The sequence below is a fragment of the Rhodnius prolixus genome, unplaced genomic scaffold, assembly GCF_049639745.1.
Source record: "Rhodnius prolixus isolate KJV_2025 unplaced genomic scaffold, Rpr scaffold_13, whole genome shotgun sequence".
Taxonomy (NCBI): domain Eukaryota; kingdom Metazoa; phylum Arthropoda; class Insecta; order Hemiptera; family Reduviidae; genus Rhodnius; species Rhodnius prolixus.
In genome coordinates, this window is record NW_027411583.1 from 12,177,657 (window position 1) to 12,194,893 (window position 17,237).

The 17,237-nt window shown below is 30.6% G+C and overlaps 3 protein-coding genes across 6 annotated transcripts; 2 read left to right on the forward strand and 1 right to left on the reverse strand.

Moving 5' to 3' along the window:
* Positions 1-768: 768 nt before the first annotated feature.
* LOC141448156 (RWD domain-containing protein 4) lies at positions 769-4,867 on the forward strand. Of its 4 annotated transcripts, none has more exons than XM_074116287.1 (5): positions 769-1,140; positions 1,234-1,399; positions 1,952-2,029; positions 2,217-2,355; positions 4,106-4,867. In XM_074116287.1, the coding sequence occupies exons 2-5, from the start codon at positions 1,347-1,349 to the stop codon at positions 4,301-4,303; spliced, it is 468 nt and encodes a 155-aa protein (XP_073972388.1). In that variant the 5' UTR covers positions 769-1,140; positions 1,234-1,346; the 3' UTR covers positions 4,304-4,867. The 4 variants fall into 4 exon arrangements, with proteins under 4 accessions (XP_073972388.1, XP_073972386.1, XP_073972387.1 ...); XM_074116285.1 differs by having other exon boundaries at positions 770-1,140; positions 1,952-2,061; XM_074116286.1 differs by having other exon boundaries at positions 770-1,140; positions 2,184-2,355.
* A 242-nt stretch (positions 4,868-5,109) lies between these two features.
* Vps28 (vacuolar protein sorting 28) lies at positions 5,110-7,051 on the reverse strand. The gene is made up of 7 exons (XM_074116280.1): positions 6,943-7,051; positions 6,765-6,850; positions 6,622-6,685; positions 6,339-6,534; positions 6,131-6,232; positions 5,457-5,591; positions 5,110-5,335 (listed from the first exon to the last, which is right to left on the reverse strand). Exons 2-7 carry the CDS (start codon positions 6,775-6,777, stop codon positions 5,201-5,203), a joined length of 645 nt encoding a protein of 214 aa, XP_073972381.1. The 5' UTR covers positions 6,778-6,850; positions 6,943-7,051; the 3' UTR covers positions 5,110-5,200.
* Positions 7,052-10,173: 3,122 nt separating this feature from the next.
* On the forward strand, positions 10,174-15,821 carry LOC141448162 (uncharacterized). Its single transcript, XM_074116292.1, has one exon. It carries the CDS (start codon positions 10,480-10,482, stop codon positions 13,663-13,665), a length of 3,186 nt encoding a protein of 1,061 aa, XP_073972393.1. The 5' UTR covers positions 10,174-10,479; the 3' UTR covers positions 13,666-15,821.
* Positions 15,822-17,237: the final 1,416 nt, after the last annotated feature.

Below are 17,237 nucleotides of genomic sequence, written 5' to 3' on the forward strand. Positions count from 1 at the left end.
TTTTTTTCAACAATATAAATACTAATAACTATGCACAAAATAGGCAAATAGTGTTTTTTAAAACTTGAAGGTTTTTCTTTGTTCTGGTAGTAAATTTTAGATTTTTTTTATAATACACAACTTTTAAATTATTATTAAGTGCATAATAATTTATTTTTTTTAAGGCTAACTAATACTCGCCCCTACTAAGAAGGCATTATTTGTATGTATAATGTTTTATTTTGTAAGCTTCTTTATGCAAAAGTAATAAAATAAAACCCTGAAAACAATTTAAGTATATGCATTGTGACTTTATTTAAGATGAAGTAAGGGTTTGCACATTGAATAAATATTCAGAAGTTTATACATACTATACGAAATCGTAAAATTATTTTCAGTTTGGGCATGACTTATTCCACAACATGACTACCTGTAATTTCTTAATTGCCTCATCTAAAATTTGTGCACGTTGCGACCATTATTCTATTCTTATCTTGTAAACAGAATTTTTTAAAGATTTATTTATGACTTGAAGTATTACGTCATTTTTTTTTTAAATTTTGCAGAAATTTAATCAACATTACGAGTTTTATTTTAAGAAGTAGAATTTTCACAAGTTACCAAGTCAGCATTTCACAAGATTAAATTAATTTCTTGTGGTATGTTGGAAAATGAATTAGACTAACGTTGAAAAGAAAAGCCAATGGTCTGGTGAATTTTGAATTTAAATGAAGGTGTAGACATCTGGTGTTCGAAATTGGGAACTATGTTTAAAACACTAATCTTCGGAAGGTTAAATTAATGTTATAAAAAAATTGAAATTTGTGTATTGAAAATGTACAATTGTATAATCTTCGTTACAAAAAAAAATTTGTAAAAATGTAGGGTTTCTTTGTAAATTTATTTGTGTATATTTTACTAAGTAATGAGCTTTTGTAATTATCAGTTTCTACGTCTTATACTTAATCAAACCATCTGTATTGCAACAGTGAGATTTCATTATATGTGAAAATTAGGTTTTATTTACAATTTTTTCCAAACTATTATTTATACTTTCTTTCTCTTGAGATAAAAATGTTATACCTAGTTTTTTATGATTCATTAAAAGTGGTAACCGAATTATGAAAAGTTGTACGGAGTTTAGCATGTGTTAGCTAGAAGGTTAGTCTATATAAAAATTTGTTTTAATTTTTAATGTTTTCTTTAAATTTAAGAGTATTAATCTTAATCTATTATACGTACAATTTTCTACAGATATGCTAACCAAAATGATTGTACTGTGATGTATTTGAGAAACGTATACATATTAAGCTAAATAATAATTATGGATTTACAAGAAGAAGAAAGGGAAGTTATTCTGTCTATTTATGAAGGAGATCCAGCGTTTAATCAACTTTCTCCTATTACATATCAGTATAAGGTGAGCTTACAGTGAAATTAATCTTACTCGTGGACACTGTGGTTCTTTAAGGGCCTGGATCTTGTATATATCCCACTCAACTAATTGCTGTTGTCCGAGGCAATTGATCGTCATCTTCTCAAGCCATTGCTTCTAAGGTTGAAGTTAAAATTTCTTGCTTAATATCTTGAATCATAGCAACCTCTTCGCAATATCCAACTTTAGAAAAGTAGAACTTCTGTCCCCTGTTCGGATTTAGTCTAAACCGTACCACCTGCTTCTAGCTCTGCCTAAAAACCGTCTGCTCACCTTGAGATAGCATTTATTTTTAGGAAGAAATGCTTAAAGTACAATTTGTCAGGATCAGCTTACTAAAATGATGGTAACGATTGTATAGTGGCCCAATAACTTGAGAAAATAAACCGACATTATAATATAAGGCTAATTCAAATTACGATGGACTTGATTCTTCGCCCCACTATCCTAGGGTTGTCTGAACTTTCAAAATGACGCTCGTTTTATCAGATTTTTTTTTTTTTTAATTTCATACTTTTTTCTTAATTTTTTTTTTAGTACGGCACCGATGGTGACCCAAAATCATTTCTCCTGGAAATATCTTGGGGTGAAAATTACCCTAATGATAAACCCAAGGTGAATATGGATACTTTTTACAACAAACATATGTAAGCTTGTTTAAAATTAAACCTTATTTTCATTTTTTCACATATATTTTACAAAAATATTTTTTTCTGAATTAAAGATAATATTTACTCTTCGTGTATGTTTATTTATTTTAATTCTACAGTAATGAAAAGGCTAAGAAAAAAATTTGTGATAGCTTATTACAAGAAGCTGAACAATTTCTTGGCGGAGCTATGACGTATTCCTTGATTGAATTTATTAAGGAAAAATATGATGAATTAACTGCCGAAGATTTTTCATTAACAACTTTTGTGGAAGCTTCATCACCTGTTGAGGTAATAAACACGATTCCATTTTTATTATTTTACATTTATTACCTCTAGTATTTTTTTCCCCCCAAAATACAGTAAGACCCCGCTTAACGCGTAGGATGCGTTCCATCAAAGTAGAGCATAATGCGAAACAGGAAGATGGATAGATAATTGGTTAGGTATAAAATTTAATAATTATGTTTTTTTTTAATAAAAGTAAAAACCAAACCTTTATTTCTTACAAAAATAAAGACAATATAAACGAATATACTTATAAAAACAAATAAAATTCTAAGTGAGTGAGATCATTCAGTCTATTCTGTGTTTCCAATTTTCTGCCTTTTCGTCAAGAAGGCATCTTAATGTAGTTTGGGTTTTCCTTTTGCGTTCTGTTAGAAGTTGTTGATAAGTGGATAAAGCATCTATAACACCCCGTCTTGCTTTTGAACTCCTGTCAAAATTTGGATCGTTTTCAACAAATTGGTCCATAATTTCAGTTATATTAAAGGTCAAACTCCTTTTTACAAACGCCATCGAAAGTTCTTTTTGCTCTTCTTCAAAATCACTACTCTCAATATTCTTGCTCAGTTAATTCCTTGAGCTCATCATTAGAAAGACTAGCTGCTGTTTCTTGAACTATTTCTTCCGACATATTCCACATTTACCTCATCTAAACCGGTTTGTTTCGCTAATTCCCCACTATTTCTTTTTACAATTTCGAGGAATCCACGTAGTGCTGCGATCAATTTCTGGGAATCCCCCCGGGTTGAAATAAAAGAGCGCTAAACCGAAACAGCGTTAAGCGGAGTCTTACTGTATCTCAAAATAGCTCTTCTCATTTTTATTTCTTACTAGACGAAAGTGAAATAAGCTTCAAAACTTAATAAGCTTTGAAATAAGTTTCAAAACTACAGGAAGTAATTCACCGCTGTATCGATAATTGTTATTAATTGATTAATCGATTATCTTTATTAATCGTTTTGACCCTAAGGTATTTTAAATTGCTGTTTTGCTCGATAAGTCTGCTTTTCCTCTTGAGCCTTATTTACGTATTTAGTTTTCAGTACAAAATTGTTAGAATTAATTATTACGAGTAATTGTTTTGTTAAGTTATTGATAAAAATGCAAATTTGAACTCTTATCAGAATGTATGACTACAGAAGTTATTTATAGAACGTCGATTTTCCCTTTTTCTCTCTTTAACTATCTCAACCAGAATCCAGAGAGATCGCGATTGTAGATTCTACAACAAATTATTTATCAAAAGTTAAAATATATTGTTGAAGGATCCAGAAGTGCAGACTTTCCTTACCTCATACCCTGCACTGCCCTTCTTTTCATCTAGAAGAAGAAAAAGAAAGATAGATGAAAAAATAAAAATAAATTGGTTCATTAGTGTTTTCCCTTTGCGCTGAGAAAAAGTGTGGTTTACTTTAAATGTTCTTGTTCAACTTTAAATTGTGTATGCGTCATTTGTTAATTTAAAAATGGATTTTCTTTCATTTATTTTACTGTTGACACACGTTTTGTAAAATTTTAATTAAATTTGAACTTTTCTAATTTATTTATTTTTCTCAATGAGTTATTAGGGACCCGAAGTAACTGTGTACTACAATCGATAATTATTATAATCAATTTTTAAACTATTGATTATTATCAATAGTTACTACAGAATAATCGAAACAAGACCTAACCTAACTGTGCACCCTAAAACATCAATAGTTACTACGGAATAATTAAAACAAATATATCTTCTTCTTCTTTTTTTTTTTAGGAAACGGTTATAGATAAAGAAGAAACAGTAATCCAGACTAAATTAGAGAAAAAAGTGCACCTAACTAAAGCGCAAAAAAGGAAACAATGGGATCGAGTGGATAATAAAGGTGAAAGGCCAAGAGGTTGGAATTGGGTTGACATAGTTCATCATTTGACACAAACCGGGACTAAACAACCTACCACTAGTGATAACTGATATTGCCCTCTATTTTTTTTCTCTTTTCTTTCTGAAATTTAAAAAAAAAAAAGATTCAAGTGACATCAGTTTGTAAAAATAGTAGCAAGCGAATTTGGTTATTTTGTTCATATTTTTTTTTTTTTACAGAAATACTATCAAGGAATAAGGTTATTCTTGAATTATGCTTTGGTAATCAAGAACAAAATTTAAAAATATCTAAACTGATTTTATTCCTTGTTTTTTCGAACAAGCCAAGTTATTCTCGAGTTACTATTAATAATTGAAAACTATTTAACAAGTGTTTAACTCAACTCTACGCTCATGTTCATGATTATATTCAGAAAAATACTTCTATCACTTGAAAATCCTTTAGAGATTTAAAAAAAAACAAAAAACTATCATTTAAAAATGCAGATATAAAAATTTATATTTTTTCACGTCTTCCTGTAAAGAATTCGTTTGTATGTTTATAATACGTATTTATAAAAATACAGGAAAAAATAATTGCAATATTGAAAATACTGTATGAAAAATAATATTGATTTCCAATTTTTTTAAATAAAAATGATTTTTTTATATATATATATATTTTACTAGATGTATTATTTGCATTTCTGAACATAATTTAGTTATTCTTCTAGATACGCAATATGAAGGATATGAATATAGACTCACATTTAAACATAAATTTTAATCCACGGTCAATTATTCCTTAAGCAATTCCCATTTTTGTAAATAATTTCACGAAAAAGAGGAACATTTTTTTTTCAAGTCCTACAAACTTGTTACAAATAAAAGCGTCGATTACAAAAAAATGAAATAAATAAAACAAAATAATTATACTTTTTATAATGTAACAGTTCGATAAAGATCGATACTTTTTTAAATTTTTAAGAAGGAAGAGTAAACATGAAATTAACTACTATTATGTAATAACTTGTTAAAAGCATTATACGCAGATTCTAAATCGAATATAAGTTGACGTACTTGCTGGTCAGAAAGTTCATCAGAAGCATGCATCGCATCTAGCGTCGCCAGCCATTCATTTACCTAAAAAAAAATAAATGATTTTCCTACTGTGTTAGCAAAGAAGATAACTAAACATTTATTTACTTAAGAAATTTTAAAATACGCTCATCGTGGCTCTCTAAGTAATACTTGTTTTACTTACTTTTGTACGCCCTTCAAAATCGGCCGGTATAAGGCTCAAACGAGACATTGTTTCTGCAAGATCACGAAGATCTGGATGTAGTTCATCCATGGCTCTTATCTCCAATCTTAATTTATCCATTAATGTTATAAATAACTGAAAACAGTTTTCCGAACGATTGCATTACAACATAGTATAGAAGGAAGTGGATGAATGTAAATATGTTAGAAAATTGCAGCTATAGTAAGGAAGTCAAAAATTCTAAAATGAAAATGCAACTAATTCTTCAGTCTTATCCACAAATTTGTTAATTCAAGTGAAAAACTAGGAAACATTCCAACCAATTATTTTTTGTTTACTTTTGCCTGGAAATATGGTAAATGCACACTTAACAATAACATAATGAAAGCATTAAGTTTTAAATTACTGAAGTAAACAGACGTCTTAACTCTTAAAACTAATACATGAGTGTGGCAGCGGTTGTCCGATCATGAATAGTTGCACATTATTTTAGAATGCTCTCCAAATATGCACAATGCATTTTGGAGGTTTAGGTCTTGTATTTTGTTAGGCTAGAATACGTCCCAGAATGTTAAGATGCTTGAAGAAATCGCTAATATAAATTTTTTTTTACACTTTTAGGTTTTCGCGCAAGTATTTCAATAAAACATTGAAAATTTAAAGGTATCACTCACAGAAACTATATCTGCAATACATTTGCTGGTATTTCCTTTGTCATCTTTAATAGTGATAGGTCTATCCTCTTTAATTCTTTCCATAGCTGCAGGGCAGTCCAACTTTAAGATCACGAATACAAAAGTTGTTATAAAGTTCTCACAATCGCAAAATTATTACTTTTTTTCTTTGTAAACCAATATCTAATAAAATTTCAATATATCTTACCCTGTAACTCGTGACAAATGCATCGATATTTGGTAATTCAGAACTTTGGACTTGTTTAAATGCGGCTTTGTATTGTACTAGCAATTTTGAGCAGGCTGCTGTATATTCTTTGGCTGTTACACAATCTCTTATGTACGCCTTTTCTAGATGTTGTAATGTATTTATTACAGCAAAAAGATCTGCTAGATTGTCATACCTAATTCATGTTGTTTTTTTTTTAATGTACATATTTCAAAACGTTTTTTTATTATAAAAATAATTAAAATCTCCATATATTACTCACTTTTCCCTTTCCCGAGCATTACGAAATAATTTTACTTCTTCATACAGTTCAGGTCGGCTAGAATCTAAAACCCATGAATAATTTAAGCATTTAATGTTATAAAATAAATGTTTTTTAAGCAAACGGTACAATTAATACTGAACCATTAACAGCCATTATCTTGAATCACTTATGTTGTGAACTAATCAAGAGCAAAATAACTGAGGAAGTGTGGCATCAATTCGTGAAACTAATAACATAAAATGATTAAAATATTTGTGGGTTGTGAACATTGAACAAATTTAAGACAATATAAGAACATTATTAAAGCACTTGACTTACCACTCCAAACCATTTACTATCGTAGTTTATAATTGTTTACCTTCAAGGTTATGTTATCATGACTAATATTACAGAAACAGTTGTGTTAACTGAGAATCTGTGAATTACAATTGTCGGTTAATGTAGACAAAACTATTCTTGATTTTAATAAAATTACATTAAATGAAAGGTTTTTTTTTTTTTTTAAGAATTACCGAGCATAAATTGATCGGAACGAGTCCGATGGTGGAACGAGTTGATTCAAATCCCTATTTTTAAAAAAAGTGATTCCGCCCCGCCCCAAAAAATTTAGGCAAATAAAAATGAAAATGAGGCAGCAGAAGGTTTGGAACGATTAAACATAAGAACAAATGTCACGCAATTTATTATATTATTATATCATTAAATGTTAGCTTTCCCAGTTAATAACAAAACTATATTTCTTTAACACACATTGAGTACTATCCCTAATTTCCAATTGCTCTGATAAATATAAAATTAACAACGTAATACAAAAATTAACACAAAAATAGGCTAGTCAAATATAAATTAAAGCAATGCAGTTTTGTCATTATCTAGCTTGACCACTAGAAGACTGGAGTTAACTTACTTCAAGAGTATTCAAGGTAGAGAAACGGAAATGGGTAGGAAATTATTCCATAAAAATTCTAACCCTTCAAAATTATAATTACTCATAATATTTATTTACTAAGAATTGAATATCAAGCTTTTAAAATATTATCTTATTGTTTTACAAAAAGAAAAAGCTGTGTGCTTAATCTTAAACTTAGCGCTGGACACTTACTCTCATCTTCATTGGCGTAATTTTGAACGTGTACATGTCAACTAGACGGTCAAAGTAAAACTGGACCAAAATTTAGTATTACCTAACTGGTTTACTTAGTGTAGTATCCCTCCCACTCTATCACCTATTTCACAAACATTCATCGATTAAAAATATTTTTTAGTTAAATATTCGTTTCATTGGAATACAAAAAACATTATAACGCTTTCTTAAGATGATTTGAATTTTTAAAATTTGTTTTTGTCCATTACTCTTATAAAATACGAAGAATTTCAAATAAAATATAATATACAAACACAGAATGATCTAGTGTGCAGGTGGAGTCAGTCGTAGTTACCATGACAACGGAACCGTTAAACGACTCCGGCCCAGCTCTAGCATTTTCATTGGTTAAATCCACTGGAGTTGGTGGAGTCGAATCCGGAGTGATTTAAATCCTTTTGAAACCGGACTCGTTCCATTTTTTCGTTCACTGAATCTAGCCAATAGAAATTGCTGGAGCTGGAACCGGAGTTGTTTAACGGTTCCATTGCTATGGTAACGAGGACTGACTCCACCTGCACACTAGATCATTGTGTTTGTATATTATATTTTATTTGAAATTCTTCGTATTTTATAAGAGTAATGGACAAAAACAAATTTTAAAAATTAAAATCATCTTAAGAAAGCGTTATAATGTTTTTTGTATTCAAATAAAACGAATATTTAACTAAAAATTATTTCCAATCGATGAATGTTTGTGAAATTGGTGATAGAGTGGGAGGGATACTGCAGTAAGTAAACCAATTAGGTAATACTAAATTTTGGCTCAGTGTTACTTTGACTGTCTCACGGTCATGTACACGGTTAAACTTACCCAATGAAGATAAGAATAAGAGTGTCCAGCGCTATGTTAAAGATTAAGCACACAGCTTTTTCTTTTCGTAAGATAATGAGATAATATTTTTAAAGCTTGATATACAAGTCCTAGTAAATAAATATTTCTTTATTTATGAGTAATTATCATTTTGCTTGAAGGGTTAGATTTTTTTTTATGGGAATAATTTCCTACCCATTTCCGTTTCTCTATCTTGGATCCTCTTGAAGCACATTAACTCCAGTCTTCCAGTGGTCAAGCTAGATAATGACTAAACAGCATTGCTTTAATTTTTATAATTGACTAGTCTATTTTTATGTTAATTTTTGTGTTACGTTGTTAATTTTATATTTATCAGTGCAATTGGAAATTAGGGATAGTACTCAATGTGTGTTAAAGAAATATAGTTTTGTTATTAACTGGGAAAGCTAACATTTAATGATATTTTTTAATAAATTGCGTGACAATGTTACTAATGCATAGGGTAAGTACAGAGACCGGAATCGGTGAACGAGTTGTTGGAATCGATTCCAACCCTGGAACTGATTCAAATCCAACGAGTCCAAAGACGGACTCGTTCTGCCCATCACTAGAACAAAGTTAGAAGAGGTTACGTTTTAGTGATAGGCAGAACGAGTCCGCCTTTGGAATCGTTGGATTTGAATCAGTTCCAGGTTTGGAATCGATTCCAACAACTCGTTCACTGATTCGAGTTTCTGTACTTCCCATATACAATTAAGTAGAAATATCACGCAATTTATTAAAATATATCATTAATAGTTAGCTTTCCCTGTTAATAACAAAACTAAATTGTATCAGTTATTTTCTGTTTAATTAAAATAATTTATGCTTTGATACTTAAGAAATAATTTGCTAATAATTTTGTTTACTTTATTTTATGTAAATCAACATACAATGCATACAATATGTTACTTACTGTACAGTACAATACCTAAAGTAAAGCTTTGCACATTGTGTTAAGTAATAAACTAAATAAAAAAAGAAGTGAATAGTAATATTATTATTCAAGAATTATTGAGTCTTTTAAAAAATCTTGGAACTTATTTTATCTTCCAAACATCAGTATTAGAGGCTTGCCAGTCGCCAAGTTTTGTATTTTGGTGTTGAATGATTTTACAAATTGAAATAAGACCTGCAAAGCTAACATGTAGTGTGGTTCTGGGTTCCATTCCTGGTCTTGCCCTTTGTATTTATTTAATGGTTAAGTGAGAAATTAATTGTGAAGTACGTTTGCTAGTCGCCTCCGTCCACGACAACTAATTGGTAGTTGGATGTATAGCCTGCCTGAAAAAATAGGTTATTACTTACAAGTTGGAATACGTCAGTATTATAATAGTATAATAGCCTCAAGTCAGTTGAAAATTTTATTTCATTGTAACATCTAAGTAACTTCAGCATTAATTATTTTCATTTTAATTTGCCTTAATTTTTTGGGGCGGGGCGGAATCACTTTTTTTAAAATATGGATTTGAATCAACTCTTTCCATCATCGGATTCGTCCCAGTGGACCGAGTCCACTCAAATAGCCCATTATTAAATATTTTACTTAAATCAGTTACAATATCTAAGTTTTAGCATGCCATAGAGTAAAATTAAGGAAAAGTAGATCTACAAAAAAGCACAAATTTTGTTATATGGACTGCTTTATACTCCACATCACAGCTACAAGTTTACCACTTGATTCTATTAGACATATTTATTGTGATAAAGGTGAGTGTATGTAAACACCTGAATTTATTATATAACTAAAACATTGAAAGTTAGTAAAAATATTATGTTTAAACTAGGTTGACTTATATTACACACTGTGGATAATATATCATCTATTTATGATTATATCACTATAAAGAAAGTGTAATCTGGAGGGCAAGTAGTCATGCTAGGTGGACAGGATATAAACTACAGTTTAATTTCTGCGGTTCGTGAAGGAAGACTAGAAAGAGCTAGAGAGTTAATCAATTCTTTTGGGCTGTCTTACTCACAAGCATGGTCACGAGGGTATGTTTTACTTCGTGATGCTGTTGAGAATAATCATGCAGCAGTTGCTAAACTACTTTTAACAAGCGGTTCTAGAGTTAACAGCAACAGTGGAAACCCTTCTGATACTCCTCTTCATTTCGCTGTTAGAAATGGTGTCATAGAAATTGTTCAGATGATTCTAGACAAAGGTGCTAATATTAATGCTAAAAATCACAAAGGTAGAACTCCACTTCACTATGCAATTAGAAATAAGAAAATCGAAATTACTAAGTTACTTTTAAAGCATAGAGCTGATGTTAATGCCAGAGACGAAAATGGTAAAAGTCTACTTCATATAGCAACTCAGATAGGATGTTTACAAATTGTTGAGCTTCTTTTAGAATATGGGGCGTACACTAATTTTGGCTATACTTCAACATGGGGAGAAGGTTATACACCACTGCACTTAGCTGTTGAAAAAGGTAGTAAAGAAGTTACCACGTTGCTTTTAAGTAGAGGTGCTAATGTTGATGTTAAAGGGGAAGATAATATAACCTCTCTTCATATTGCTGCTAGGAAAGGATATGTACGTATTGCCGAAGATCTTCTAAACCATGGCGCTTGCATTCATTCGTTAACATTGAAGGAAGGATATACGCCACTGCACTTAGCTGTTGAATACTGTAATGAAGAAGTTATCACGTTGCTTTTAAGTAGAGGTGCTAATGTTGATGTTAAAGGGGAAGATAATATAACCTCTCTTCATATTGCTGCTAGGAAAGGATATGTACGTATTGCCGAAGATCTTCTAAATCATGGCGCTTGCATTCATTCGTTAACATTGAAGGAAGGATATACGCCACTGCACTTAGCTGTTGAAAAAGGTAGTAAAGAAGTTACCACGTTGCTTTTAAGTAGAGGTGCTAATGTTGATGTTAAAGGGGAAGATAATATAACCTCTCTTCATATCGCTGCTAGGAAAGGATATGTACGTATTGCCGAAGATCTTCTAAACCATGGTGCTTGCATTCATTCGTTAACATTGAAGGAAGGATATACGCCACTGCATTTTGCTTCTGAGCTAGATAATGTTCATGCTGTAAAATTATTCTTGAATAGAGGTGCTGATATTAATGCTAGCACAAAGGGTAATTTAACGCCACTTCATATTGCTACCAAAACAGGGTGTAAAACAGTTGTAAAACTACTCTTACATCATGGAGCTAAAGTCGATAATGAGGATATGGATGGTAAAACCATACTACACCTCGCTGTTGAAAAAGGACATTTAACGATGGTTGAGGATGTTTTAAAGTATTGCCCTGATATTAATAATCAAAGTAACAGAAGCTCTATTAAAATTGCAGTGCTCGGCCGTGGAGAAGAGTATAAAAAGATTGTTGAGGCTCTTCTAGAATATGGTCTTACTGCTAACCCTGAAGATGCGAATGACCCTAAGTTTTTGCATGCTGCTGTTGAAGAAGGGTATTTGAAAATTGTTGCAGACCTATTAAAGTATGGTGCTAATGTTAATACGTTACACAATTCAATATATAGAGAAGGTTTTACACCTTTACACAGTGCAGTCAAAAATAAACAGGAAGAAGTAGCCAAATTATTGATAAGCTATGAAGCTGATTTAAATGCTCAAGATAAAACCGGAAAAACTCCAATATTTTTTGCTATTGAGAATGCCGATTTAAAAATTACCAAGCTACTTCTAACTAGTGGAGCTAATGTAAAAGATCCTGAGCTAATGCATATAGCTGTTAGGAGGGAATGCATAGAAATCGTTGAAGCTCTTTTGCAGCATGATGCTGATATTAATGCTAGTGATGAACATGGAAGAACAGCATTGCATTTCACTGCTTTAAGTGATCATGATGATTTGTTGGGATATCTTACTAATGAAGAGCCTGATAATACTATTAAGGGGGAAATTGCTAAACTGCTACTAAGTAAAGGTGCTAATGTAGACGCCCAAACTAAAGATGGTGTAACAACACTTCATGCTGCTATTAAAAAAGGATATGATAAAGTTGTTGAAGCAATTTTGGAATATAATGCAAATGTTAACTCTAGAGTAGACAGTGATATCACACCACTCCATCTTTCTACTCAAAGCGGAAATGAAGGAATTAGCACAATGCTTTTGAAAAAAGGAGCTAATGTAAATGCTAAGCAAAAGAATAGGACCACTGCACTGCACATTGCAACTGAGAAAGGATATAAAAAGGTTGTAAAAGTATTGCTAGAATACGGTGCTAAAGTTGATTCTAAAATTGAAAAGGACGTCACACCACTGCACTTAGGTGCTAAAAAAGGTTATCAGAAAATTATTGAGACTATCTTGAAATTTGGTGCTGATATTAACTCTAGAGATGAGTATGGTCAAACAGCACTTCATATTGCTTCTCAAGAAGGGCATACAGAAGTTGTTGCAACTCTTCTGGAATATGGCTCTGATATTAATATTACGTGTAGAAATAATCGTACACCTCTTGATTATGCTATGGCTGGGAGAAAGCCATTCTATATACAACTCAACAACTGCCAAGTAATCGAAACTTTTAAACGCCACATAGTTAAAATGAAAACCGCAAATTTGTATGTAAGTAAACAAAATTTACAATCAATAAGTAGTACTAGTAAAATAAGTGATTTTCAGGATGAGTGTAAGGAAGAAATAGCAAGCATGAAGAGTGAGAAGATTGATAATGCTAATGTCTCATTTTATGATATCTTGGCAAAAGATACAAGCTCATTAGCGATGTATATGAGAAATGATAATATAGTGCTGGTTTTAAAATCAGAAGACTATAAAACAAAATTTCCAATATACGCAAGCATGATAGAAAGCCATTTCAGAAAGGGGATGAAAAGAAAAGAGTTACTTGAACAAGGCAATAAAGTTTTCCATCTTCTCTGTAACAACTTTCCTGAGTTACCACATATATGTACTGGAAAAATATTTAGTTACCTGAATGATGAAGACTTGAGTACTTTGATGGATGCTTGTAAGCCTCTTAGCATCGGTAATCCTAATACCAATGTTAGTGATCTAGTGATTACCTCAGATATATCTCAAGTACACTACGTTTAAGTTAAGGAAGAATAGCAGAATAAGCTATTTCCAACATTAAGTAACAGCTTTAGTAATTAAAAGATTATTTTATAGGTTTTATGGGAATATTTAAATAAGTGTGCCTGTCAAGTTAAGGGAAAATGAGCAAATTTAGTGTACTCGAAGTTGGGGAGTGTTAAATAAACCATTGGGGGTAAGTTTGGAAAGTGAAATACTTACCAAATGAAGATGAAGAAAATAATCGAAGAAATGGGAGGAATGCAAGAACTTTACGTAATACAATTAATCTAGTTTATAGCGTTACCCATGGTAATCCATATAAGATTTTTTTCTCATAATCTAGTCATCAGTGTATTGGAACAACTTTTCACATTTAACAAAAGTTTTGACTTTAGATTTAGGATCGAAATTAGTAAGTGGAATGATTACCTAATAAATATATTACGTAGTAAAAGAAGGCGCAACATGAATAATGTAGTTCATTCAAATAAAAGTAATAATCGTGATAACTTTAGTGTGAGAGGATTACAGAGAGCAGTTGATGACATACGATATGACTCGTATACCGTATCAGAAAAATAAAGAGAAATAGATAAAAATATATAGTAGAGCTTATGTTAATTCAGTTCTCAAAGATCTTGAAAAAGAGCTTGCGCAAGATTTAGAGAAATAAGCTCTAAAAATTAACTAATACTGTGGATCTGAGAAGTAAGTGCGGACGGAATCGGATTCGAACCCATGGTGTACGCTCATCACGTACGTAATTTTTCAAGATTGGTGCCTTAAACCACTCGGCCATCCGTCCACCCCTTTTTGTACCTCAACATTTAATTCCAAGCAATCTATAAAAATCTTACTTACCTACACAAAAACTGCAGAACATACTAGCGAATATTTACTCAACATTAATCATCCCAATTACTGCACCAAGTTCAAATGCAGCAAGCCCTTAAATTTTCAGATATTAACTCAATTGGATTATCGATATTATAACGTTGTAAATGTTCTAGCGCCTTCTGAATGTGATTCCTATGTCTTTGGCGAGTAAGTTCTGGAGTGTCTCTATCATGTCCAAATTTTTCCTCGGATCTTCTATTTTATAAGAGAGAGCAATTTGTTTGTACCTGTTCAAACTTATTCATCTTTCATGTTTTATTATATTTTATATTGTTTTATTATATTTAATGTTTTTATTCATGTTTGTACCTATTTATCTTTTTTGAAAGATGAATGCAATATTATTAACTTTTTTTGCTTTATTTTAAATTTGCATATTAAGAGATTTAAAGGAAAAATAAATATAATATTAATAATAAACTTGTTTTTCATTTTTTAAAAATTATTTGTACACTTTTTTACAATAAATTTTTATAAACATTTTAAACAGATTATTTTTTATATAAATGATCTCCTTAAAAAAATTTACAGTTTAAAAAGTTAAGTATAAGGGTTGATTAAACGCCAAAAGGTTCAGAAATCAGCAAGTACCCATCATCTCATTAATATGTACTTCATTGATATCATTCAAACAATTTTACTGCATTCCTTTTCATTATTTTTAGAATTTATTAGATATCACAGACCCTAATGCTAGCCATTTTCATTTAAAAAATATTTGTTTAAGTAGCACACCATTTAACTTAGATCGACTGTAATATCTGTTTATCTGTAAGAATCAAACTATTAATCACAGGTTAAGAAGAAACACGTTATAAAAAATCAAAAAAATTATGGGGCTAAAAAATTCATAAACTTACTTTATTTAAAAAATGCTTACACCAAGATTCATCAATTATTTTATTTATTTATTTTTATTTTAAAATAAAAATCGTAGGCTTAAGTTCATTCTTCGATAGATACTAATACTTCTTCTAATTGTACTAATACTTCTTATAAATGCTACTTATTGTAGAGCGTTTAGAATAGTAGGTAATAATTAATCTGGCTTTATCGCAAATAATATAGTTTTCTTTAATTATATTCTCAATGTAGGTGTTCTTCCCACAATGTTGTATATATACGGGTCCAATATAAATAAATAAGATATGTATATTTCTAGGACAGCTAATTATTCCAGCAGTATTTTACTATAAGCAAAGTTAGAGGGACTACATTAAATTACACATGAGAAATGACTACTTATTGTTGAATAATTTACTTGTTATTATCTGTGCGTTATTTATGCTCACAAATACTTCGGTACGACGAATTCAAGACTGAAATATTGTTTTAAATCCGTGTATCAAATTTAAACAGTAGCCGACTCTAACTTTGTCTTTTTCTACTTTAACGTGCATGTATATGTGACTACTGAGAATAAAGCGCATATTAAAGATAAATCAGAAGAATAATTTGAAATAGAGCTAAAATAAAGTACCTATTTAATTACGAAGTCATAATATACATTTTATCACAATTATATCAAAAAAATACTTTGTAGATGAAAATGGCCAACATAAGGGTCTATGACATCTAATAAATTTAATAAAGTAATTATGAAATGTTGGGTACTTGTTGATTTGTGTACCTTTTGGCGTTTAATCAACCCTTTTACTTAACTTTTTAAACTGTAAGTTTTTTTTAAGGAGATTTTTGTACCTTTTGGATAGATTTTCCTTTTTGTCTACTTTGCAAAGCTACATATCTACTTTACCGAGTTTCTTAAAACTTGGAATAAGCATTTCTATCATTATAACCTGATAAGGTGTAAGTGGGAACCGTAACTACCATTGGAGAGATCTTATTAAAGAATGCTTATAGTTGCGGTCCCCAAAGAATCCTCAACAACAATTTTCTTGGGAAAGCGTTTTTAATAAAATAGGAAGGTATTTGTGTGTAAATTGTAAAATTAAACTGCGATTTCAGTACTTCTCTTTGGAAAGCAAAGAGGTAAAGCTTTCGAATCGAATGATAATTCATTCATGAAAATCGGTTCACGCGTTTAGGCGCTACGTTGTCTACAACAACGTAGACAACAAGAAGAAGAAGATTTTCTGAAAATGCCGTTTTTGCTCATTTTCAGCAACGTATTTCTCGAAATCTATTTAATTTATGTTGTTGCAAAAAAATTACAGTTATAAAGGAGGATTTGCCCCATATTTTAAAGCAAATTAGGGAATTTTATCTTTTATAGAAAAAGGGAAAAAACGTTGTCAAAGTTGGGTGTTTTTCAACGTTACGCGTTTTTCTGCACTTTTTGACGATCAACCCTTATACAACTGTCCTATCGGACAGTTTTAGTTAAAACTTAATTTAAAATTATAATTTTACAAAGAAAACATGCAACTTTTAACCACCAAAGCGACTCACCAGACCTATATGGAACTCCCTTTCACTTACATTTAACCACGTTGGTGACTCTCTAGACCTATATAAACCTTAAAATAGATATCCTTTTTTAAATAAAAATTTAACTTAAAAAAAATGTATACTAAAAAATAACTTCAGGTACATAATAAATTAGAAACTGATCATTTCGTTTTAAATTTTTTTGCAATATTAAAATATCAGAATGTGAAAGAGTTGCCTCTTTAAACGTTTCCTATTTTTTTTTTTTTTTTTTGCGCATTAACAGCTGAGGTCATTAGCGC